Source organism: Lathamus discolor, chromosome 4 (assembly GCF_037157495.1).
Source record: "Lathamus discolor isolate bLatDis1 chromosome 4, bLatDis1.hap1, whole genome shotgun sequence".
NCBI classification, from domain to species: Eukaryota; Metazoa; Chordata; class Aves; order Psittaciformes; family Psittacidae; genus Lathamus; species Lathamus discolor.
Genome location: NC_088887.1, coordinates 45,514,181 through 45,540,602, shown reverse-complemented (window position 1 = coordinate 45,540,602; position 26,422 = coordinate 45,514,181). Strand labels below are relative to the sequence as shown.

Genomic DNA, 26,422 nt, shown 5'->3' with positions numbered 1-26,422 from the left:
CTACTTCTTAGCTGTCTGTGAAAAAAAAACATTGGTTTTAACTTTAATTCCTGAGGTGACCTTTGTATTGTGGCAGCTGTGGGTGAAATATTTCCAGACCAATGAACACAGGCAGATGTAGCCAGGGAAGATGAATAGGGAGGCTGTGGTTAGAAGTGCTATTGCACTCTGTTTAGAACACCTTGAGACTTGAAACACTTGGTAATTCAGCTCACAGTGGTCTTACATGGAGAACAGAGGTGATGCAGGCTGAAACACACCTCTGCTGCTAGTTACTGCACACCACGCAGGGCCTTTGTCCCAACTATTTTCCAATGCAAGATTGTTCCCGTCAGCCTGTCTCTTTTATCTAATCTGTCCAATCTACCTGTAGAGGGTAGGGCCTCTGCCCTCACTTTTCAGCCCAGAACTTTCCACAACTCTGCAAACATGGGTGTCTCAACCCTTTTTTCCCCTGTTGCACTCACTGTTGCAGACTCTACTGGTTTCAAAATATGCATGTAATCTTACGCTAATAAACTCTTTCCATATAGCCTGTGCTAATCTTAACAATATGATGTCATCCAAACTCCACAGCATTTGTGAAACGTGTTTTAATATTCCAGATCTTTTGATCTCATCTCGTAAATTAATCCCTCCATCTCTTTAATTATTTTAATTGCTCTTCTTTAAATTCCATTCAGTGTAATTTTCTAACAGGAAGATTCCCAAAAATATCCCAGGCATGACCTAGTTAAATAGCGTGCACGGGTTAGTCGTGCCAAGGAAGCGGAAGAGAAAGTCTGTTAGGTCCTTCCTCAGCGATGGATCCTTCACACAGAGGCTTAAATTCTGTGGGCTTTGTTATTATGCTGATCCATAAGACTGTATGGAACTTACTGTCCCCTTTCACTCCTTCATGTTGATATTGCAGACTTCTTCCTTGTTGAATGTTTTCCTACAGCTCTACCGAAGCGAACCTTCTCCACCCATATTCCTTTTTAGACTATGTTCATGCTGTTTTGCCAGCCTTCCCAGCTCTACCTGACCTGATGAACAGCTGTGAAAGCCATTTATGGCTAGTTTCTATCCTTTAAGTCAAAGTTTAAGAAATATTTCACACTGTTCTGTGAAATAATTCATTAGCCTTTTCAGTTTTTCAGTTGAAGTCCACTTCTAATCCATAAAATCCCCATCCATATAGAAAACGACATGGTAAGACAACTGTTCTCTTTTTTCTTGTAGCAAATTCAATTAAAAAGATGATGCTCCACCCCTCTTCAAGTGCCAGTTCAGAATGGTCAGCCTTAAATAGCAGAATTAATGCCAGGAAAAGGTGTGTGTGACAAATTGGTGTTCTTTTTTTCCCCCTATAAACCCAGCAAAGCTTCTCATGTGTATGTAAGGGCATAATTTAGACATCTGGCACATACGAACAAATACATAAGAAGGTACTTAGGTGACAACATCACTATTACCTTCTTCCAACTATTCCACAATGGAAAAATAATGTAATAGGCTGAACTGAACAAAAAGCATTGGTTAGTTCCTCGCTGCCACTGAAGTTTCAGATGGCAAAAACCAATCCATTAAATTGCTTTATGTAATGAGGTAACTGAAACAACTGCAGCTGCCACAAGCAAAGGTGAGAGATGTAAGAGATCATAAAGTACACAGATTTTCCTGGCTATCTTGCGGCAGCTGTGTGTCTGAAAAAAAAAAACAGCAGAGATCAGAAAGAGCAGCAAGCAAGCACTGATTTTGGTTAAAAAAAAAACAAAAAAACAAAAAAACAAACATAACAACAACAACAACAAAAAAAAAACACAAAAAAGAAAGAAACAAACAAAAAAAACTGAAACAACCAAAACCATGGCACTAAGAAAAAGCAGAATTACAACAACTCCGCCAAAACAGGATCATGCAATCCCTGCAACGTCCAGGATCAGACCAAAGATGTTCATGGGAATCTGCAAAGTCCTATATTTTAGGTAATTAATCATAAAAAAAGGAGCTTCTCATAGATCGGCTGTGTCAAATGAACACCAGATGATGAAAGTGTAGTTATTACAGACCTGCAGATGTTTGTGCCACTTTCGATGCACACCTCCAGTGAATGCTTTTGCTTTGCTCAGGATGCACGTGTGGAACTGTACTGTTCAAAACTAGTATTGTAAGCTTGCGCTGAGAAACATTATTGCAACCTACAGAAATAATCACGGTAGCACGTTAAATTGTACAATGGTTACTTGTTAAGTCTCTTAAGTGTGGGATCACATGAAATCACTCACGCCATAGTATTGTGAAAATGTGATCTCAACCCTGCAAAGTAATTAAACAAACCAAGAGCTGGCAACCCATGAAGTTAAACATCAGTCCTATCATTAACTACTTCTAGATGGTGTTTTTCTGGGTTTGTAACGACACGTGGCTTAAGTCACCCGTGGCTTCTGCACGCTGCTTTACAGTTACCCCTTACACAAGATGAAAATGACTTAAAACAAAAGGCTTTGGAGGCTCTCTGGTGATTCCCTGGTCCCTCTGCTGCCGCGGGAGGAGAGCACCCCCCTGCCCAGCAAGGGCAGGGGCTGCCGAGCAGCAGCTCTGGGCCGAGGCCACCATTGTTGCGGGAAGCCGACCCGCGGCCGCAGCGCTGGGGCGGGATCTCACCCGGGGAGCGGGGGTGCGAGCTGACTCTTCACGAGCATTTGGGCCTGCAGCGTGTTTCCGCACCTACAGACCAGACCCATGCCGGCGGCCTGGGGCGGGAGCTTGCGGCGCGGGTACTGACCACCGCATCCATCGCGGGGGGGGGGGGAGGGAAACTGGAGTACCGCAGCAGCGGCGCTCCCGAGCCCACCGCACCAGACCCGCAGCGAGCAGCGCTACCAAACACCCCAACAACCCCCCGCACGGCTCCCGCTCCTGCCCCGCCGCACTTCCCTCCCGCTGGACAGCGAGGCCATCAACGGCCGCTGCCCCTCCGCCCCCGCCGCCATTGCCCCGCCCCGCCGGCTGGGTCCCCGCCCCGCGCGGCGCGCGCCCACCCCCGCACGGCGCCGCGGCAGCCCCCGCGCGCATATAGGCTCCTCCGCCGCACTGCCCGCGCTGCCGTCGCTGCCGCCTCCTCCAGGCATGGCACAGGGCTGTACCTCGCTATGGCAGCAGCGCGGCACAGCACCCTGGACTTCCTGCTCGGCGCCACAGGTAACGGCCGCGGAGCAGGGGGAGCTGGCGGGGAGGGGGGGGGCATGTCTGTTTTACCCCCGGCCTCTCGGCGGTGTGTCCCGCCGAGCGAGCGGCGCGGCTGCCTGCCCGCCCGCCCGCCAGGCCCCGCGCCGGCGCCCCCTCCCCTGGGCCTTCGTCTGGCGCCGCTGCCCAGCTGTGCTCTCTGCGTGTCCCCTCGGTGTCCTCTTCCGCCGGCGGGCAGGTGCCCGCCGGGCTTCCAGAGGCCGCCATGCCGCCGCACCCGCCGTGGGCAGGCGTGCGGCCCGCTGCGGCCTCCTGCCCCTTGTCTGCCGTGCCGCAGCCCCTCGCTGGGGGCAGCCCGGCCTGGGGTCAAGCGGCCGTGCAGGTGCCCCCGCCCCGGCTGATCGCAGCGGCGGAGTCCGGCCGGTCGTCAGGGCGGGCTCTTCCCGGCAGGGTGAGCGGGCTGGTGGAAGTGCCGCGCTATGGGCCAGCGGGGAGGGAGAAGGCCTGGCCATTTCCGAGTGGCTGGGCCGGGGGTCCCCGAGAAGGCAGCCCGCCTTGGCTCGGCCCTCCGGGTAGTGCAGCCCTGGCAGCGCCCTTCAGGACTTGGCGTTGAAACGGGCCGGTGCCCTCTGCAGAGGGAGGTGCGGATGCAGCGCAAGAGTGTCACTCGGGTGTTTCTCTTAACCTCGTCGTAGAAGCGTGAAGGAAGTGATCAGCAATGAGATTTCGGCTTTGGATGAGCCATCGGCTATTTCAGAGCTTTACTCTGTCGTTATCTGTAGGGGGCATGTTCGAGCCAGAAACGAAGGGAACAGCGTTTCTTGACGGCCAAGATGGGTGAAAAGGTTCAAGGGGGGCTTGGGGTGAGGGGAAGCCGCGACGGGAGCCAAAGCGGTAGGTAGGTGTGTGCCGAGCAAGGCCTCCAGCCGGGGCTGGTCTTCGCTGGGGCGGGTACTTCCCAGAGCCCGAATGAGGCCAGGGGTCTGGCATTATGCATTGCCCCCCTTTCTCTTTATTTCCCTTTTTGAAGAAAGGGTGGTGGTTCATCCTATCTACGCATAAAATCTGTCGATGGCTTGATTTAAGAGAGAGGCTTCTGACCCCCGGGGCTTTGCTGAGTGCTGTGCCCTTCCTGGCCTTGTTGGGTTTACTTTTAGGAGAGCTAGGAACAAGAGAGGGGGAAGGTATTAATGAAATTGTTACCAAGCAGCATGCTTTAGGATATTCTACTGTGTTTCATGGTGAAAGGCTTCCAGTTTCTATTTTTACAGTGAGATTTATTTTTTTTTAGTAGCCACTGAAATGGTGACCTGAAGATGAACAAGATAGTCCTTGCTTTTTCCTTGTACCTTATCCATGACTCATCTAGCATGAACAGAACTGGAAAGCTAAACCAGTCTAGAAGCAATTTTCATAGATACCATCCAGCCCCCTCTTTGCCCATTTAGTTCTCTGAATTATCATGGGTTCAAGGATTACATCAATAACTGGCTTCTGCGGAAGAGTCAGGATTGCCAGAGAAAAGAATATGTGTACTGAAAATAAGCTGCAGTTATGTTAGCTGCTCTACGATATAAACCCTATGTCATTAATTAAATAGAGACTGTGGCAATGATTTTAAGTATTGTGCTTATTAGGTGTTCTATTCCCTTTCCCTTTACTTCTGAAATGTTTTGAAATGTTTAGGTCTTTCTCCAGTCAAGGTGCATGTGCTAATTGGGGGTGGGGAGATGGACCAACTGTAGAAGTCTTCCTGTATAAGTCAAAGGAGGGAAAAAGCCTTTTACCCTTAAGTTTGTTTTAGCACAGTAGAAAACTTCAGTGAGATGTGAAGAAGTTTCTTCCACCCATGGCAGCTCTGAAGTTGGCTTATAATTTCCATGTGGCATTTTGTCTCTTACGTAGTGCTTATTACCCAAAGAACATAAGGAATTGTCTATAGAGGGGAAAACTGGTGAATGTACGTTTGTAGATTGTGTAGAGGAGTTGAAGTTTAATGCTGAATTGCAGATCATCAACTAGTTGAGGTTTTTACTCTTAAGTTACATGGACAATAAAATTTGAGTGGTTCGTAATGCCATAAAATGGTGCTGAGTAAAACGAGATGTGTTTTTGGATGTCCTGGTTCCTGAGGATAACATGTTATCTCTGTGTCTCAGCTGAAGCTGTTTGCATCTTTGTATTCTGGAGAATGCGGAATATTTTATCTTCTTGGTAAATGTGCATTCCCTATTTCTCAAAGCATTACCTGTGTCCTCAGTTTTTGAAAAGACATATTTTTGGTAGGTATTAATATAGTTGTTAAACTTGCCAGCTTTTAGGAAGGTAAGACTTTAGTCTATGAAAGCAGGTTTGTTCAGTAGTTTGTGTTTCACTGCAGTGCATCTTGCACTAACTGTATATGATTATGATGTCTTTTTCTTTAGGAATCTGGTTATATGAAAGTTGTTGCAAATGGTTGATGAAATAACTTGAAAATAGTTCTCAGCATTTGTGTTTAACACTGTAGCTATTCAATAGTCTCCTAATCTTGAAGGGAAGAAAGACTTTGCTGTTACTGTCCAGCATCAAGATTGAACTTGACCATAAAGGATAGGATAGTGTTTCTGAGATGTTAACGTTCTCTTGGGATCTGTTTGTTTCTTTATGTGCTCTGTTGTGTGTAGCTTGTCTTCATCCTCAGTCTTCTGATGTTCCTGGAGTAAAGGAAGGAGGCTGCCTTTGAATGTCAGTGAGAGGACCTGAAGTGCACAGATCCGAGTTAGGAAGATAGGGTTTTGTCACGTGCTAATACTTGTGCAGCATTAGCTAGCAACTGCTTGTGTTGCAGAATGGTGTAAATTCTGAGGGGTCATTCCCACTGGCTGACTTACTTGGTGTATGCCATGTCCCTTCAATAGCAGCACAGTTTGTAGTAAAGCTGCACACACTGCTGTGGTGACAACAGTTTGGGGCTTGGGCTCAGATGAGTGAGATGGTAGAGCAGAGAGTATTGATTACCCGAGCTGAAACAGTTACTTAAGTTCTTACTGGACTCTTGTGTGAGTTAGCATGCAGTGAGAATGCTAAGGCTCTAGGGCAGGTAAGGCAATGCTTGGGCTTTTAAGAAGTGGATGTGTGCATGCACATACCTGTGTCTTCAAATGAGTGCTTTTATAGACATATGAAACATAGGAGATGGAAGAGGGAATACCTTTTGTGGTCTGAACCTCTTTAGGCCCTCTGTCAGTGGCTTTGTTCCTGTCTGCAGGATCCGCTGCTCAATTCTGACATGGCATGCATGTAGGGGAAATCTTGATGAGAAAATCAAGCCTGTCATCAATAGGAATATGTAAATAAAAAATGGCTACAGTGCTTGGGTCTAAATGTTGCTGGACATAGATCATAAATACATTTTTTTTACTAATAAAATATGCGAAAGAAAAATTCGCTGGAATCATGTACTGGATTTGACTTGAAAAACTAGCTTGATTAGTGTTTTGCTGCATAACTGCCCTTACTGGAAAAAAAATTGATTTACAGATTTTTTATTTTTTTTTTTTATTTTGTAGTCTTTTTCAAGTACTAACTGCTTTACAAGTTAATTAAAAATACATCAAGTGTCTTGGCTGAAGCATTCATTAAAGTGTAAGAAAGTATCATTAACTCTACTGGCAATCCTGTATCTTCAACTTTTGGTCTAGCTTCAAGCAAAGTGCTGTAAGGTAAAGTAGGGGTGCAAAGATGTAAATTACCCATGTTGTGTACTCAGAATCTTGATTATAAGGTGTTCTAGGTTGCTTTGCTAAATATTCTTTCCATTTTGATGTTTTTACCTAGGCTATCAAATTGTTAAACATTTGAATTCCATGCAGTTAAGCTAATATTTTCTTGTCTTTTACATTGATTGGACATCTTTATGCTCCTCATAGAGTGCAACTGTAATTTTACGTGCTTGTTCTTGGCTGTGCTGATCTAATCTTTGCAGGGGGGAAAGAGTTGACAAGGCTTTTTGTTCTGCATCCCTTTGGAGCTGTGTAGTTGAATTGCCTTATTTTAAGGACTAGTTAAAAAAAGCCTGTCTAAGGAGACAGCCTCCCAGAAACCGGAGTATTTAGGAGAACTAAATGATGAGGGAAGGGTGCTGTATTGGCTCTTCCTCTTTAGCATCTCTGAAGCCTCTACCTGAATTTCTACCCGTGAGCACTCTACGTGAGTTCAGCTGCTCGTGTGTGGTGAGCTGTATCCTGCTGTAGTAAAGACAATCTGTAATTGGTTCTAGTTTGGTTTCATAAACAGATAATCGGCAGTTCTAGCTGTTGAGTCATGGTTCATCCTGCATGTGTGGACCAGGGAAAGCAGGATGAGGTGATTGGCATTGCTTGGTGTCTGCAGAGTTTTTCTATGAGTAAGTCAGTCTTGTGTATGAGGGAGAAAAGTTTAAACCAAATCTAAATACTTGACAGTTTTGAAGATTATAAATGAAAAACTCATCAGAAAAACTTTGAGTGCTTGGCTGTTGCCTAATGTACTAGAGATGCTAGGGCTTTGTTTTTAAGAGGCAAATTCTATTTCTGTGACTGGAGCTGGCTGCAGTTAATGAAAACACATTAAGTATATTTGAATGTGTTGTGGGTGGAATGGCATCTGAGCCTTGTAGCTCAGTTTGACTGGTTCTGTCCAGTATTGGATTGCCTGAAGTGCTGAAACATCTGATTACACTGATAACGTGTTTGATGTGCTTATCTCTTCTTTACTATATTGATTTATGGTATGTTACTGAAATTTGCTGACTCTGGCTATGGTCTGTATGTGAAGACCACATAAAGATTAAACAAGACTCAAGTAAATGTGTCTGGTATTACTCAAGTAAAGCCTGCAACTCTTATCAACCTTGGCTTAAGGTGAGTTTGCAGCTGCAGTTCAGGAGAATGGGTCTGTTTTAATTGTGCTCTTAGCAACCTCTGAGTGGTGTGGGCTCAGCCTATGCTCTTGGCTGTTGTTTTGAGCTGAGCCCTGCAGGTTTCCACAGTCTAGTTCTGACAGGCCTGGACCAGGAGCTAGCCTGCTGTGTGTCAGAGCACAAATGGGGCTTGTCAGGAGGAGTTAATACAGGAATTGATAGCTTTCCATTTTTAGCAGTAAGGGCTGCTGTGAATTCATTCCCTGCTTTGGTTGGTTTCCTGTTTTGAAGATTAAAATGCTTTATGAATGTAACTCTGAAAATATAATTATCTGGTTCTCCAGTGTGATGTCAGGTACTCTGTGACTGCTTGCTCAGACTTGAAGAAATTGTCACCTGAAAGGGGAGGGTTAAGAATATGGGAGATGTTTTCCATGAGGGTCTACTTTGAGGCTGTGGAACAAATTCCTGCAAGAAATAAATACTGCTTTTGACACATCAGTATTTCCAAATTTGGGTACACATCTCTGACTGTGTCATTGCGATAGCAGAATCCTTGGAAGGAGAGAAGTACAGATGACAATCACTGCTGCTTAATAAACCTGAAGATAGTCAGGTACCAGGTGATGAAAGTGCACAGGAAGCTTGGCATGCTGAAATTCTGTTACCAAGCACACTTTGTTTTACAGGTTTGGTTTTTTTTGGTGGTTTTTTTTGTTTTTGTTTTGTTTGGGTTTTCTTGTTTTTTTTGTTTGGCTGGGAGAGCTACAGATATTTCAGAAGGTGATAATGTTTAAAATTTGAACAGTCTTTATATGCCATTTGGTGGACTTCCGCACGTACATTATTGGGAGAGACAAATGAAGTTAGTGGAGCTAAGGCATTGTAAACACATTTGTTATTAAGGCTCAAGCTGCATGTCATATGAAATAATTTTTCTGAGTGTATAAATACTCTGTAAAAGTGGTATGCTGAACTTGCATAAGAGAACGTTGGTTTGCCAAATGTCTTTGGCTTACTTATTCACATACTGCTCAGCTCTGATAATCTGTGGGGGTGAAGTGGTAAAGTCTAAATCTTCCCATAGCAAAACTGAACTTCACCAAACAGCAAGTCAGGAAGAGTCTGTGAGACTTAGATGTTTGAAAGGTAAAAAAATATTGTTTGTGGGTGGTACAGAACAGTGTGACAAACACTTCACATGTCTGTCTCTAGATAACCAAATGTTGCTTTTGTATTAAAGAACAGAGAATTTGTGTGAAGTGGAAAAACCATTAAAATTCTTACAGGGTCAGGTAGCAATTAGGGAGAGGAAAGAAGTTAAAAGCTCTTTTCACTAAATTTCTGTGTGATTAGTAAACAGCAGTGTGTCTTAGAGAATGCAGTCCACTTACTTTGTAAGACTAGAGATGTTCTGGGTATTCTTCTTTGTCCTCTACCAGAGTTGCTGGAAGTGTCAGGATTTCTGATAAACTGTTGTGTATCATTCCAGCAGACAGGCATTTAAAAAATTGTGACATCCCATTACAATTAACATTTTAACTATTGAGGCTGAGTTTACAGAAAACTTCTTACTTGCAAAACATGGGGTACACACTTTCTGCTTTTAGATGCACAATAAATTTGATTGTCCAAATAAAAGAAATTAAACAGAGGAAGGGTTAAGGAATAATTTGTTTAATGTATTTTTTTCCCATTATGGAAGTGGGTGGAGCTGATAGGCTTACAGTTGCTAAAAACTTGAGGTTTTATGTAGAGTTTTCCCTTAAAGGTAATTAGGGAATCTTACGCTGGTTTTGTGAAAGAACTGAAAAAGAAAGAAGATCTCTTTATTGGAGCTCAGAGGAGGAAGTAGGAAAAGGTGATTTTGTTACTGAGCCTGCATCTTTGGGAATTATGTCTTTGCTTTTATATACACATGCGCTTAACACTGCTTGCAGAGGTGGAAGCACAGCCATTCCTGTTCACTGTCCATGCAGTTGCTTTTGTTTGAATTCTTGCTTAGTGTTTAATGATGTGCTGGTTTTGTACCTTCAACTTGAATTTTTGTTGTTGTATAGGAAAGGCTGTGGAAAAGTGGCTGCGTAGGTCTGTTCTCTTTACATTAACTGTGGAGACTTGGGCAGAGATTTCTTACTCCATAATGAGCTGTATTAGAAAGTGTTTGTTGCTAGTGTCATCTGAAAGTCCCTGTGTATTTTGTCTCACTTTAGTCACAAACTTTAGTACATTATTACTTTATTTACTATGGTCACCATTATTACTAATCTTGGAAATTGTTTCCAAACCTGTGTTTGTCTTGAAAGTGTTTGGGTGTAGTGAATCTGGATTTACAAAGGGGTGATCATGCCTGACCCACCTTATAGTTTTTTGACCACCAGATAGTGATGTCATGGAGAAGGGAAGATGAGTAGTTGCTGTTTACCTAGACTTTAGCAGGGCTTTTGACGCTGTTTCCAGTAACATCTCCATGCACAAAGTGGTGCAGTACAGGTTACAGAAATCCTCGGTGGGGTTGATTGGAAATGGAATTGCTGGGCCCAGGAGGTTATGATCAGCAAACAAGTCCACCTGGAAGCCAGTCAGTGGTAGTGTACTGAAGGAGAGGTAGACAGTGTGGGCAATGCACTTTAGTATCTTCATTGATAACCTAGGCACTGGGACAGAGTGAATCCTCAGCAAGGCTGCAGATGGCATGAAACTGGGAAAGATGATTGCGGTGTGGGCACTCCTGGCCTACAGGAACCCAGTGAAGTTCAACCAAAGAAAATGTCAGGCCTTGCACCTGGGAAGAATGATAGTGTATACACATACAGGACAGAGACAGCTTTGCTTTCAGCTTAGGGATCCTTCCCCTCAAATCAGCCCTGGTGAGGCATATCTGGAGTGCTTTGTCTGTCCAGTCCAAGAGAGGGTTGGTCCTGCTTGAGTAGGCCCAGTGTAGGACCATGAACATGATTAGAGAACTGGAGTACCTGTACTGGAGAGGCTGGATTAGCTGGGACTCATCAGTGTGGAGTAGAGAAGACTGAGAGGCATCTTGCTCATACACAGTAATTTAGAAAAGATCTTTAAGATCGAGTCCAGCCATTAACCTAATGCTAGGAAGTCCACCACTAAACTATGTCTCTAAGTGCCATGTCTAATTATATATTAAAAAAAAATCAACAAATAACTGGTGGGGGGACTAGAGAAGGTGGAGCCGAACTTTCCTTAGAGATGCCCTATGTGATGGGACAACAGGTAGGGGGGACAAATTGAAACACATGGAACTTGATCTGAACATAAGAAAACTCTTAATTGTGAGGGTAGCTGAACACAGGAATAGCTCACCCACGGATGTAGTGTAGTCTCAGTCTATGGAGACAGCAAAAACATGACTGCTTGTGGCCTTAAGCAGCCTGCTGTCATTGATCCTGCTCTGAACAGGGGGTTGGATGAGACAATCTCCAGAGGTCACTTCTAACATCTGCTGTTCTGTAGTAGCTACCTGACCTGTCTGTGCTGGCACAGAACAGTCTGTACACAATTCTGTGCACAGAGTTGACTTTAAGTAGAAAAATCAGACCTCAGGTGAGCTACAGGTTTGGCTTGTTCAGGGGGTATGGTCGTGTCATTGACTTAAGCACTCCTTTTCACCTCATCACTGACATGATACCTGACAAAGTGCACTGACATCTATGATACATGACTGAGTTGGTTTTGAATGTTCCCCACACCACTTTCCTACCCTCTGTCAAGTCTGGTGTGTGAGTATAAAGGCAGGAATGAAAAAGGGTAGGAATGCTTTGTTTGGTGGCCATGCAGTTTTAGCTTGGCATCAGTCAGTACAGAAAAACATGAGTTCAGTCCCTAGTTGGTTGGATCCTTTAGGGAAAGGGTGTTGGGTAGCTGTAGAGTGTGTATAGGAAAGTAAGAGGTGGGTTGCATTTAACTTGTGCAGGATGTTGGAAGAGAGAAGAGGTGATTACTACAAAGGGAATGTAGAGTATTTATCTGGCTAAAAGGGGAAAACTTACACGTTCAGAAATGGTGCAAATAATGCGTTAAAGACTTGTAGTATATGACAGATTTTCCTCATGCGTGTTTTGTGTGTATTCTTCTTGGAAATCTGAACTGGTATGGAGGTGATGATGGTGCAGGGGAAGAATGAGGGTTAAATTCTCCTGTTGGTAGCTGTGTATTTTGAATACTTTGAGAGCTCTTCCTGATTCATGATGGTTTTACCCACAATTTCTGAAAGAACACTTGGATGCACTGGGTGATTTATATTGACTGTGATGATGCACTTGCTGCTGTGGCACAGTATTTGATTTGCCTGTGTTCACTGTCTAGCTGGAAGTCCTCAGAGTAGGAGAGTGGGGATGTTCTATAGAAACTCCTTAGGAAAAAGCAGCCTTCTATTCTTAACCTTCTGTAATAGAGAATAATGAAATGGACTAAGTGCACTGGGGTACTTGATCTGTTTCCTCATGGATGGGCTCATAGTAATGACTTTCTACCTGCTGTCCCTTTTTTTTTTAAAGCCTCATGAAATGCATTTTTTATTCTATGTATAAGTTAACATGATGAGGTTAATTCTTGCAGTGCAAATTGATTGAAAGGACTAATGTTAGTGTAGATTTCTGCTTCCTGATTTTTTTTTTTTTTCCTGCTGTCCAAGTTGACAAGGCCAAAACAAAGGATTCTACTTGCATGCTGGGGGGTTCTGACAGCGGTCTTCCAAACTTAATACCTGGGAGGTATGTGTTGCTAAAGCCAGTTGTTGTTTTGTTTGTATCTGTTAATATGTTAGGCAAAAGCTAGTGTCTTTGGAGTAAGAAAAGCAGGGGCTTCAGGGTGTGCTTTCATTCTTGAGGTGTGGGTTTATTTTCCTGTTGAAGGAAAATTCTAGTTCTGGAGGGTTTTTTCATTCATTATAATGATTGAGATACAGTACTGGCATTGGAAGAAAGTCTCAGATTAGTCTGTGAATGAGAAGAACCCCTGTACACCTATAAGCCTGGATGCTGTATTTCTAGTAAGTGGAGGGAGGCACTGTGAATGGCCTGTCTTGACTCTGGTGGGCTTGGTGCCAGAGCAGTCGGGTGTGCTGTTCCAGCTGATTGGAGGCCCAGTCTCCTGCTGCTCTCATTTTGAACTGCCCTGTGACCTCACCTGGCTGTAAATTAAACTCTCTTCTCAGGTGTGTTCCCTTCATTGCTTGTATCTGACACCGTCCCACTTTGTCTCTGTATATTTCCCTTTCCTGTGAGGTTTTTGAAGATTTGGAGTTGACAGATAGTGTTCATGTATGAGAATTTTGCACTAGTACAACACAATAACTTAGTTTACTAAAAAATAATTTAAACAGCTCTGAACTGAAGCATTATAGAAGTCATTCAGGGTGTTGTTGACTATTAGCATATTCTGCGTTTTGGCTTCTAATGTATGCTAACTCTTCAGTGTGTTCTTAATGAAACAGTTGACTTAATTTGACACTACCCCCCCTTCACCTTTCCCTATTGAAAGTGTAGCTACAAAGGGAAGAATGTCAAATGTAGAAGCATATTGAAGTGCTTTATGTTCCAGTGTTTTGTTTGTTACATTCTTAGTTCCTAGAGGAAATGATTCAAAATAGGGAAGAAAAACTTGAAGTCAGAAACTGAGTGAATATTTTCAAATGAGAGCTAATCTGTTCCCATAGTTTACTAAGATTTTGTCAGTCCTCTGGTATGAGGAGGTCTTAAACTAGAATGTTTTTGGAGATAGGCTCAGTAGCGGATTATGAGCTCAGTGTTGGAGTATCTGGTGAAACTAGCCACTGTTATGCATGAAGCCAGACTGGTTGCTTACAGTAACTCTGGACTTTGAGCTGCATTTGTGTTCACAGATGACTGTCAAATAATAGCTTCTTCACTGCTAAAATTTTAGAGGAATATTTGCAACCACTGCAAATCATCTCATCAAGTGTGCTGGGATTCCAAAATTGCTTGGCTTTACTGGGCATTAACTCTTGAGAAATATGTATCTCTCAAATCTTATACACAGTGGTTTTGTTTCTGTTCTGAAATTGAAACTCCGTGCCTTTTCATGCCTTCTGGCAAGTGATTATCAAATCCTTCTAACAGTATTTCATGCTTGGTAACCAGAGTTGATTACTCTGTTCCTGAATAACAAAAAATTAAGCACTACCTGAATTAACATTTTGGTGTGGATTCAAAGGTGTTGATACTGTTCTAATCATCATTGGTTATTTTTTTCTTATCAGTGATTGATATTGCATATCTGAACTTGGAGTGAGGTGGTGGCAAGTTGATTTTGGTGAGAGATCTTGAGATTGTTGAAATGTCCTGATGCCTTGAGGCAACCACTGATGCCTCAAACATTTTAAAAAGGAGTCTTCAACTTTGGGGAATTAATTATGCCTCTGAGGCAAATCTTGTGTGGTGTAACCAAAAGGAGATATGATGGCAGAGTATGTTTATTAATTTCCTAAAGCTAACCACATAATAAGAAGAACTCAGTCAAGCTTCTGCCTGACTGCTTAGCAAAGAAATCTGCTGCTAAATTATGAGCAGCTTGTGAGGGATTAGTATGTTCTGGAGCAGAAAAATATCAGTGATGATTTGTCCTGCAGTCTCTGCCAAGATGTACCTAGCAGAAATCCTTGAAGCTGTTGAAAGCAGATAGGCTAAATGTGGTATGAACACTTCAGTTCTTCGGGGTCTGTTCTCCATCTTACTACTTAAGTATCTTGCAGGAGCTGCAGAAGTGAAGTGGTTGGGGAGTTAGTTGCATACTAGTTCAGTTTGGGGTTTGGGCTAATTTTCTGTCTTGGAAGTGTATAGTAAGCATTATTATACTGAGTTGTTTGGGTTTTGTTGTTTTTTTTTTTTTGGGTGGTTGGTTGGTTTTTGTTAATGTGGTAGTGACATTAAGGGAAAGAAATTAATACGGGTTTTGTAAAAGATGAGGGAGAAGGTAGTGAAGTGTGACAAGGAAAGCAAATACCAAGCAAGAAGAGGGGACCACATGTCTGAAGTGACAAAATTTCTTTGTGAATGTACTGGCCTTGAAGCAGCTGCTCCTATCCTCCCCAAAAAGGGGACTGATGCAAGTTTAAAGTGAGCAGTGCAAAGTTGCAGAGACTGGAAGCTAGAATTGTGGCCTCATTTCTTTCACACTTTTGATGTCCCAAAACCATTTGGCTTCATTGTGGGTAGGGCAGAGTGGGTAGGATAGTTTGCCCTGTCTAGTCTTTCAGAAAGATGTCTAGCTGTAGGACAGGGCAACTCAAGTCTTTTGTCAGTGCAGTGTTTCCTTCTGGGATTGTTGTTTCTAAGTGATTAAAATAATTACATGAGTAGGGGCATGCCTGGACTGTGATACAGTAGGTGACAAATTGTAGTCATACTTAAAGTACTGTTATACCAAAATAATAGAAAACTGCACTGAGGAGTATCTCTAGGGATGGGGGAGGAGAGGTACATCAAAGCTATTGTTCAGATGGAACTCAAAGTACCCCAGGCTGCCAGTAAAAACTGGTCAGTCATTTTTTAAAACAAACAAACAACAAAACAAACAAAAACAACAACAAACCAAAACTGACTTGAAGGGCAGATCTTTATTGATTTTTTTTTTTTCTTTCCTCTCAATCATGCAGCTGATTGCAATGCTGTTCTTAAAGCTCTACAGCCCATTTTTCAGGAGCAGGGAATGACAGAAACAGTCCATAACTGGGAAGACCATGGCTATTTAGCAACCTACATCAAGAAAAATGGCAGGTGAGTGGATTTTCTTTGTTTTATTTATAGATTGTCCCTTCTGTCCTCATTTATGGGTAATTATTTCTCCCTGTGTTGGATTTCCTTCTGAGGTGCAGGCAGGGCAAGCTATTATTTTACCAGCCTTGTGTATAAAGTGACTGAAATAAGGCAGAATACCGTTGATGTTCTAGCCTCTGTCATCTTATAGTTTGTATATCAGAATAGTTGAATTGGTTGGTCTGGGTTGTACTGATGCAGTATCATTGTTTGATGTCTTGGTCTCAGGGTCAGTCCTTCCAGATGCAGGATAGCTCAGGTCAGTTGAAAGTATTTGTAATTCTTTTGTTAATTGAGTATGTCTAAATTAAATCCTAACTGCAGCATGTGAATAATAAACGTTTCTGTCCCTGTCTTTTGAATATGCTTTTTAAACACTTTACATGCTTCACTTGCACACTGTCTCCCATTACATCTTTGTAGGTAAGCTTGGGAAATGTGAGTTTGATGAATGGACAGTAAATTGGATCAGAAATTGTCTGAATGGCAGAGTTCAGAGGATTGCAGTCTACTGATTAGAAGCCAGTTGGAGGCCTGTAGTCAGTGGTGTTCCCCAGGTCTGGTCTTAGTCAACTTATCAGTGACCTGGGTGAAGGGCTTCAAGTTTACTGATACTAAGCTGGGAGAAGTGGCTGATGCACCTGCAGGCTGTGCTGTTCAGCAGGACCTCAGTAGGCTGGAGAATTAGGCAAAGAGAAACCAGTGAGGTTCAACAAGGGCAAGAGTAGGGTACTACATCTGGGGAGGAAGAACCAACCCCAAGCACCAGTACAGGTTGGGAGCTGAACTACTAGAGAGCAGTTCAGCTTGGAAGTACTTGGGAATGTTGGTAGATAAGTTAACTATGAGCCACCAGTGTGACCTTGTGGTCAGGAGGGCCAGTAGTATACTAGAGTGCATTGGGAGGACTGTGGCCAGCAGATTGAGGGAGGTGATCATCCCCCTCTACATAACCCTGGAGAGGCCACATCTGGAGTACTGTGTCCAGTTCTGGGCTCCTCAGTGCAAGAAAGACAAGGAGCTACTGTAGAGGGTCCAATGGAGGGCCACAAGGATGACCATGGGTCTGGAGCATCTCTTACAAGGAAAGATTGCAGGAGCTGGGCCTGTTTATTCTAGAGAAGTGACTGCTGAAAAGGGATCTAATTAATGCATATGACTATCTCAAAGGTGAGTGCCAAGAGGATGGTAGCAGACTCCTTATAGTGATGCCCAGGACAAGGAGCAGTGGCCATAAACTAAAACACAAGATGTTTCAACCTCAATATGAAGAACTTTATTTAATGTTGACAATGGCAGAGCACTAGAACAGGCTGCCCAGTGATGTTGTGGAGTCTCCCTCTCTGGAGACATTCAAAGCCTGCCTGGATATGATCCTGTGTAACCTGCTGTAGGTGGCCCTGCCTTGGCAGGGGGGTTGGATTAGATGATTCCAAGAGGTCCCTCCCAACACTAACAATTCTGTGAATCTATGGAATTCTCAAGCAGCTATTGAAGTAACTAACAGCATGACAAAGATGGCTAGTGTCATTAGTGACACATAAGCAGAATCTGCTGGGATAAACAGGTAAGCAAAGCCACATTAGCTCTATTTTCTGAAGATGCTTTACAGTATCAGGGTTAATTACGGACACATATTTGGCCTGTTTGTTAGTAACTACTGTAATTTTATTGCACTTCATTTGTTTCCAGTTACTCAGTTATTTGTTCCTGACATCTGTTGTGGTAGTCACTGCTTTTGGTTTGTGGTTTGTTGTTTTGGTTTTGTTTTTGGTGGGTTTTTTTTGTTGTTGGCTGGTTTGTGGTGTTTGTGTTTTTGTTGTGGTTTTTTTTTTTTTTAAATCTCCTTATACTTTGTTCTTCAGGGTTGGAGTTAGCCAACAAATTGACATTTATTTCAGTTATCTTCTCTTAGGTGTCCTGTTAAGTACCTCATTTGGTCACACTCCAAACATATGAGAATTGCCCAAGGATTTTTAAGTTCTTTCTTAAATGAGAGAACCAGTATCCCTAGAAGGATAGCTCAGATTGTTGGCAGGTGTGTTACCTGCTGAAATTTGTCTGTTTACTGTGTGTAAACATATTTGTGTGTACAGCTCTCTGTATTGTATTTAAAGTAGTGTAGACCACCAGTGTTGTAAACTTGGGGCCTCACTTGACTCTTATCAGCTTACTTGTTACCTTTAGTACTAAGTTTGTATCTTTTATAGTCATGCTCCATGAAGTTCTTGAGACATTTCAGTTAGCTTTTCAAATGTGATACTATCTTTTTCTGATTAAAATTACTTGGTTTTTGTTTTTTTGGTTGGGTTTTTTTTTTTTTAATGCTTGATAGGCTTAGAGAAACCTGCTTTTGCTTTTTTTTTTTTTTTTTGGTAGTCTTTCTACTCTCTTTAGTTATGTATGCTTTTATATTTTTCCTGAATAATTTGATCAAGATTCCTGTTCTGGATAACATTTTGTCTGTGAAAATATAGCAAAAGGTGGTATCTTAACTCCTCTGGTGTTGGCTTTCCTCTGTACTGGTTTAAGCTTGTATTTACTCCTGAAAATGTAATATCAAGTATACATGAATTCAGAACAATTAAAAGGTAAAATATCTAAAAGTAAAAAGGACTTGAAAGATTTAAAGGTTGGCTTTCTTTGATTACATGGCATCATTTTGCGTTCCAGTGTTTCCTTGAGTTTGAAAGTGACATGAAATGTGAATCCTCAAATTTGCTTTCCTTTTTGCAGTCTTATCTGATCATTTCTCTGTTGGAAGGCAGTCTCTTCTAAAGGAGCAGTTTCCAGAGTTAAATTACCTGTGTTTTGAACTTTCTAGAAAAGATGTCTGTTGTATAACCTTTCCAGAAGATAACCGACATCTAGAAGCATCTCTAAGGGCCTTGAAAAACTCTGAATTTTAAAGTATTATTTCTCTTACTATACTGCCAACTGAAATACTTGTTGCTCCAGATTCCAGTGTCTTCCTCAAGTGCTAGTGTATAATACCAATGAATGTTTGAAGGGGGAGAGGAGTATGTAAGAGTTGATGTGTCTGTATAGAAGAGGTGGGGAAGACTTCATGGGAAAGACAAACCTGTGCCCTGGTGTACATTGTGGTCATTGTGGCAGAAGTAAGTTGGTCAAGTAAGTTTTTACCATGGTAAAACAGAGCCCTGGAGGGGGATATCCTAGATGCTCTGAGTATAAGCTTGGGAATTCAACATGCTGGAGAACTATAAATTCAATCTTGTTAGTTTTGTTTTTTTTTTTTAATGCTTTTCAGACCAGTCCTTGGGTAGATAGCATGGGGGGAGGGGTGGAGAAAATGAGATTCTGTTTCTGGGAAGCCATGTGTAATTTGCTTTAGCAGTTGCTCAGTACTCATTCTGATTTTTAAATGGGTTCTTTCGTGTGTGTTTTGTTGATCTTGTGTCTTCCAGCAGCTAGACACTTTGAATTGTTCAGCTCTTCACTACTTTTAAATGCAACTTAAACTTTTGCACCAGAGGATAGTTCATAGTATTCTTACTGTTGTGGGAAGGTGAAGATAAGAGAGATGGGCCTAGTGGCCTTCCTGCAAGGAAATAATTGACGGTCTGTTATGCTGGGTCTTGGTTACCTCTTGCCTCTGTGCACCGACCAAGGGCAATCACTCGGGCATCTATACTGCTGCAGACAGCCAGGTTGGTGCTTGGATTTCTTCCTTAGGGCTACATCCAACAGTTTGACAGCTGGCAGGGTCTTGGGTTGGTTTGTCCCAGAGTCGTTTTCCAAAAGGCATTGTTGCTGAGGCTGCACAGTCTCGGCAGCTTGTGCTTTCACAGTTGTATCAAGTAATCAAGTAGCCTTTTCTCACATAAAACCCTCATGCCGCACTCCAGGGCATGCAGTGTGTACAGTTGGCTTAAAAACACTTCCCTGGTGATTGCTGCAGAGCCCTTGCATCACTTCAGATGCTTTGATATTGCACTTGGTGGGTTAAGGAAGGAACCTCACTTACTGTCTTGGGGCCACAGGAATACCATGGGGGCTGCAGGGAGAGCTGGGGCTAGGTGATGTAAGAAAGGATGTGGCCTGTAGGTTTTTGGGGAATGCTCGTCTCCTAGAGCCTTCTGGGCTGAGTGCAACAAGTTTAGTGAAGTACTGGTTCTCATCTGTTTAACCTTATAATGCTGGACATGCCATTCATCTTTATAATTGACAGTCAGAAATATGATAGAGAATACTGAGTTTCAGGAAAAAATTTGGACTCAAAGATGCTCTAAACACTGGGGCAGACATGGTCTTCAGCACCATTTTTGGGTTGCCTCATTCATGGGGGCTGACTGACTTGCTCTGTCACTGTCCTTTGTTTTAGCAGGCAGGTGTAGTGGTCTCCCCTTCTTCCTGTAAACATGCAAGTGCTGCAGCCTTGCTTTCCCTCTTACGCTATGTGTACTGTGCTTCACTGTCTGCCTCACTAATCCAACTGTGAATAGACTCCACCAGCAGAAATATGGTTAACCGTTAAAAAGTTTTAGATGAGCTTGGTTTTAATTTCAAATTACTGGTATCAGATTAATGTTAAAATGTGTACAGGTGTTATCAATTCAGAGTCTCCATTAGCAAATGCCATTTTGAATCCTTGCAAAATAAGTTCTCAAAGTTCTAATACAATACAGGTCTGGAAATAGTTGAGCTGTTAGTAGAAGCTATGCAGGAAAGTATACTAAATATAATAACAAATTGCAGTTTGCGATACAGCCTCAAAAACTGAAGAACAAAGAACAGGAGTGCATGGAAGAGCTGAACATTAAGAGAAGATTATTTGCTTTGGAAGTGTCTGTTTTTTCTGGTGCAGTGTTAAATGTAAATTAATAAAGAATGGTTATTACTTTCTCTTGGTATATTCATTGGCATCTGAACTCCAGTGCATACTGGATTTATATTCCCTGGAAATTACTCACTAGCTGACAGACAATAAGTTGTCTAGCTAAAAAGTACTTTTCTGTGTTTTGCCTGTCTCGTTAAACTCTGAATTTGGGAACAGTAGCATGTGCAGAACTTCCTGTGAGTTTTGGGATCTCAGCAGTTTTGATTTCTTGAGCTTTCAGATCACTTAAACTGCATATATTTTAAGGCAGCCTTAAATAGACTATTCCTGCTACTGTCAGTTGATGCCGTTTTGGTTAGTTGATATAAATAAGGGTGTGAACACTCAAAAGTCCAATAGAGACCAGACAGTTAACCTCTACAAAACAGCACCATTTCACCAGTTCATTCTTACTTTCCACTCTTCAACATACATGAAATAGTTAGGGTTGGAAAGGACCTTAAGGTCATCTAGTTCCAACCCCCTGCTATGGGCAGGGACACCTCACACTAAACCATCTCACCCAAGGCTTTGTCCAACCTGGCCTTGAAATATGGGGGATTTGATAATAATTAAAAAGGGCTTTGGTTTAGTACTAGCAAATTTGTCTGCATTTTGAGACCTAATATATATAAGAATTTAAGCTAATTAAAAAAACCCTATCTGGCACACATAGGAAGAAATACCAGGGCATGCAGACTTTTCCTTCCCTTCAAAACAGGGTGCTTCTGGAAATGAAATAGTTTGTAGTAGAAGGTGGGGGTGGAAATGTGAAGGAAAGTAGGTATGTCACCAGCAGTTTCCCAGGATGAAAGATGTGTGAATTGGCCCTCTATGCAAGTGAGTTGGGGGTTTGTGAGTGTGCACATACAAACACTTTTTTAACCAGGTGACTGAGCCATTACAAGACAGAGATGTGCAGCTGATGTAATAAAATAGGTACTAATCCCAGAAAAAAGAAATAGTTGAGATAGTAATGTGTTGCTAAAGAATATCTACACTCCAGAGTCTGCAAAGAATAACCCCTATAGCCTGCAGCGGGCCCTGTGCTATGGGTTATCAACAGCAGTGCCCACAATTTAACAAAACTTTGTTTCTGACAAAGATACTGGGTGAACAACCCTGTTGAGGCCTGGGCTGTTAAACGAATTGGTTTTGATTTGGGGATTAAGCCATGCTTTCCTGTTGTCATTACCAAAGCAACAGCTCCCTGTTCTCCTTTGTCTGAAGCTAAGCAAGCAAAAGTCACATGTGGTAACTCTACCTGGTCCATTTACTTTGTGATTTACTCTGACAAAAGACCTAATTGAGGGAAGTTCTACTGAAAACATTTATTAATGGCCTTGTCAACACAAGGCTCTAGAGCAGGGCAGGAAATGACTCACTTGAGGTACTCAAGTCCCTGTCTGGGGCCATGTCCCTACTGGGGATGGATATGCTTTATTTGGCTTTCCAGCACTGGTTGGAGAACATGCAGAAGGAGCTCTGTCTGAGTTTCAGGGCCCCCTCAGTCTTGTTTCCTTGAGCTGTGTGTTTTCATATAATTTCCTGAATGTTTTCAGGGTCACCTGAAGCAGCATGCTTTCACTGAAGTGTCATTCTAACTTAGACTGGACAGTTAAAAGTTCAGAATGTCTTTCTTAATGTATATGATGCATATATATATAATGTATACTTTGTGCAGAGTCATAGGGCCCATTATATCTTAACAGATTAAAAAGAATAAAATCTAGGGTAAGGAAAAAATTGTGAAAGCCAATCTTTGCAAATTGTTGGGCATCTTCTCAGCTAACATTATATTCTAATGGCATCATTGCTTGTGAGCAAGCACTCCTGTTAAGTGCTGTGTACAGCTATGAGATTTTTCTCTTGCTCCCTCTTTTATCATGTTCAGCTTGAAAGGTCTTTAAGATACCACAAAAATGAAACCTAAAATCACTGTTTTTACAGTGGATGATTGTTATACAAAAGCTTTGACCTCCCTTATGCATAAATCCATTTTTATCTTCTGTTTTGTGTCTGAATTTTTGTTTAGAGAATATGTAATCCTACTAGCATTCACAACAGTGCAGGATTTATCCGGTTGAAGCTGTTTTGTGTGTCACTGAGATGATGATGAACATGTTAACACCATGAAGGGAGGGGTGTTTTTACTTTTCTGTTAGTCTGTTGCTAACCACTCAACAACCTAGTCAATATATTTTAAAGGAGCAGGATGAACATTCCTCAGCTTTTTGTTTCAGGCTGAAATGTACCAGCTTATTCAGGGAGTTACCCAGAGTGCAAATATGGGCTGAAGAATAGGAAGCAGTTGCTAGGAATCAGCAACAGTTTAGAACTGTGATAGCTTTCATTGGTTGAGTTACCCTATTTTGTAAAAAGAGAACAGGTATAATGGTATAGTGAAAAACTGTGGTTGCTTAATTCCTTAAGGTCCCTCTCTAATGAAGAGCATTTTTTTATTTTTTTAAGTGTGTGCTTTATTGAAATAATGCCATATCAACAATTCTTTTTATATTTAGGAATTTCCCAGTATAAGCAGGTTCTCATTTCCTCCCTCACTGAGTAATTTGACAATGATGCTTTTGTTGGCAAACCATTTTTCAAATCCTTGAACTATATTCTGTAGTGATTCAAAGTTAGTCTGTCAGCAGATAAAAGCTTCGGCAGGTGAAGGGGAGTTTGTAGGCACCTGTCTGCCTATACAATTTTATTCTTTGGGGATGGTGTGGGGGAAATAATTTTCCAAATAATTTTTAGCTATGTGGGATTGCAGTGTTTCTTACCCAATAGGAGTAACTAAGGTAGAATACACAGATTGGTTTAGAATGTATTGATCTCTGTGCTTCTGGTTCTTTTTAAACAGAGGATACTCATCCAAAACCTTTCTCAAAGTTACTTTCTGATTTGTGCAGTTGATATTTATTTCTTGACATCTGTTGTTCAGGTGGCAAGATGCAGTACTAGAACTATGTGTAGCTGAGACTCCAAGCACAAAAAGGTTTAGTACTACCCTAGAAGATAGGTATGCAGGTGCAACAGGAAGTGGGGGTTTTGTCTCCTAATGGAGAGATGCTTTTATGATAAGTACATGTGAGCACACACCAAAGGTGTTGCAGGTGGTTTATTTTGAAATCGGGAATTAAATTTTTCAGTAAGGCAGGAGGGAAGACATTTGAAGAAAACTTCATTTTTTATTTTTTATTTTTTCACTGCTTTTTCCCCTCATTTTGATTTGTAATCTTTACTATATTTTCTTAGGTAGAAATGGAAACTGTAGTATTGTGGTTCTTAAAAACCTTATTCAAATATTTAAAGAGCTGCTGCTAAACTGCATTCACATGCTTACTGCCAGGCAAGCAAATGTAAAGTAGCAAAAGCCAGCATAGCCTTTTGCTCCCTGCTGATTGAAGCCAATAAGTCTTTTGTGGTTCAGCCTTGGCCTGCTGCTGCTGAGTTAATGCTACTAGACTGGTCACTTTTTTGAATGTACACTTCTACTGTTTGCTGTGTCTTTAAATCTTTACAGACATTTTAGGTTATTATGAGTGTTAATTTCCAACTGGGAGTGACTTAACCAAGGTATAACCAACCCTGAACTGTATTGCCTTCTTTAAGGATTTTGAGTTTCAGTCAAGGTTGTTCACCGTAAATTAACTGTCTAAGACTATTGGCCCAACACTCAAAACTTGAATTTTTGTCCCACTACAATGCTCCAGAATGGTGCCTGCTTTTCATCTCTACCCTCAGGTGTCAGGACCTTGCAGTTGTGGTAGAGGTAACAATTTAATGAGTTCTGCAGTGTTACTGTCTCTGTACTGTAATGCTGTCATATCATTTACAGTAAGTCTGAAGTTTTGGGGTTGTACTTCTCAGAGCAATGCTCCTCTCTGCCTCCCATCCAAAAAATTAAAAAAACCTCAAAGCAATGGTGGTAACATCCCCTACTGCGGAACTATTTCATGCAGTCACAGGGGAAGTGAAAACAATGTCAGCTGTCAAATCTTATGACAGCTATGTGATTCTGTTACAAAGGAATTTGAAAGAGCTCAAGTCATGGGACAATCTGTTGCTTGTGTTAACGGCAACTCCTGGAATACAAGAATAAACTGATAAAAAGTTTTTCTAACACTGCAGATATTTCTGACACTGTGGCAGATACTGGAGAACTTGAAAGTTCACGGTCATGTCTAAGGAGCTGCAAATACTCATTTCTATCTGCAGTGCCTCAGCTCTGAGGGCCTGCAGTAGGACTGTGGATGTCACTAGAAACATCCCTTTTCACTATGAAAGGTTGCATCCAAAACCTGCTGGAAAGACCAGTGCTTCCATCTAATGAGCTGTTCTTTTGTCCTTCTTTAATAAAATGAAGGAAAAAAAACCCAACAAACAAACGGAAGATATCTCCTAGAGTATTATGATAATGCTGTTTGTTCCTGTGCTTATAACTGGCTATTTTATTTTCCTTTGATGTTAGGCACAGTACAAAGCAAACCTTTGCTGACATGAAAATCACATAGACAAAATCCTGGTAGGACTTTCTCCAGAGCTGTCCTGTGCAGTAGCCATTCCCTCTATGCTGAGTGCTGAAAGACTCTGGAGAAGTACACAGTTTGAGTCCCTTTGGTTCAGACAGATGTATTTAAAACCTCTGAAGCCCCACAGAGATGGGAGTGAGACTGGGAGTATGCCTTCTTACTATTATTTTTTAATGGTCCTACTTGTGTTTTATTACTACTGCTTGGAACATCACCTTAAGCTGTAAGGTGGTGTGGTCGCTATGCAAAGTATGAAGTGGCCCATGTATCAAAAGTACTGAACTGTGACAGTCACCAGCAAGTGGGGTGCGGTATCCTGAAAGATGCAGGTGAAGTGGTTGCTGAAGTTCAGAAGAGCTGCCTCCTTTACTTTGGTTTTGTCAGGAGTGCAGTAGAATGAATTTGCTGATTCTCCTGAAACACTTCCTTATATAGCTTGCAAGAGAGAAAGCTGCCTTGGTAATATCATGAATTCTTTAAATTAGCTGAAACCCAGTCTCTTAAGTCTTTTTTAACTACCACTCCACGTGAAAGTTACAAAAACAGGGCAGAAAAAATCATCTTTGTTTACTTCTTGACTACTCTGTGTTCATAGAATCATAGAGTAGTTAGGGCTGGAAAGGACCTCAAGATCATCTAGTTCCAACCCCCCCTGCCATGGGCAGGGACACCTCACACTAAACCATCCCACACAAGGCTTCGTCCAGCCTGGCCTTGAACACTGCCAGGGATGGAGCACTCACAACCTCCCTGGGCGACCCATTCCAGTGCCTCACCACCCTCACAGGAAATAACTTCTTCCTTATATCCAATCTAAACTTCCCCTGTTTAAGTTTTAACCCGTTACCCCTTGTCCTGTCACTGCAGTCCCTAATGAAGAATCCCTCCCCAGCATCCCTATAGGCCCCCTTCAGATACTGGAAGGCTGCTATGAGGTCTCCACGCAGCCTTCTTGTCTCCAGGCTGAACAGCCCCAACTTCCTCAGCCTCTCTTCATATGGGAGGTGCTCCAGTCCCCTGATCATCCTCGTGGCCCTCCTCTGGACTTGTTCCAACAGTTCCATGTCCTTTTTATGTTGAGGACACCAGAACTGCACACAGTACTCCAGGTGAGGTCTCACAAGAGCAGAGTAGAGGGGCAGGATCACCTCCTTCGACCTGCTGGTCACGCTGCTTTTGATGCAGC

The 26,422-nt window shown here is 42.2% G+C and overlaps 1 protein-coding gene across 1 annotated transcript in view; it reads left to right on the top strand.

Annotated features, from left to right (window-relative positions):
• Window positions 1-3,015: 3,015 nt before the first annotated feature.
• Window positions 3,016-26,422, top strand: part of SMS (spermine synthase) — a 51,116-nt gene continuing 27,709 nt past the window's right edge. Inside the window, exons 1-2 of the mRNA XM_065677294.1 lie at window positions 3,016-3,186; window positions 15,699-15,819. Coding sequence (XP_065533366.1) covers window positions 3,138-3,186; window positions 15,699-15,819 — 170 coding nt within the window. The 5' untranslated portion in view covers window positions 3,016-3,137. The remainder of the gene's footprint in view (window positions 3,187-15,698; window positions 15,820-26,422) is intronic.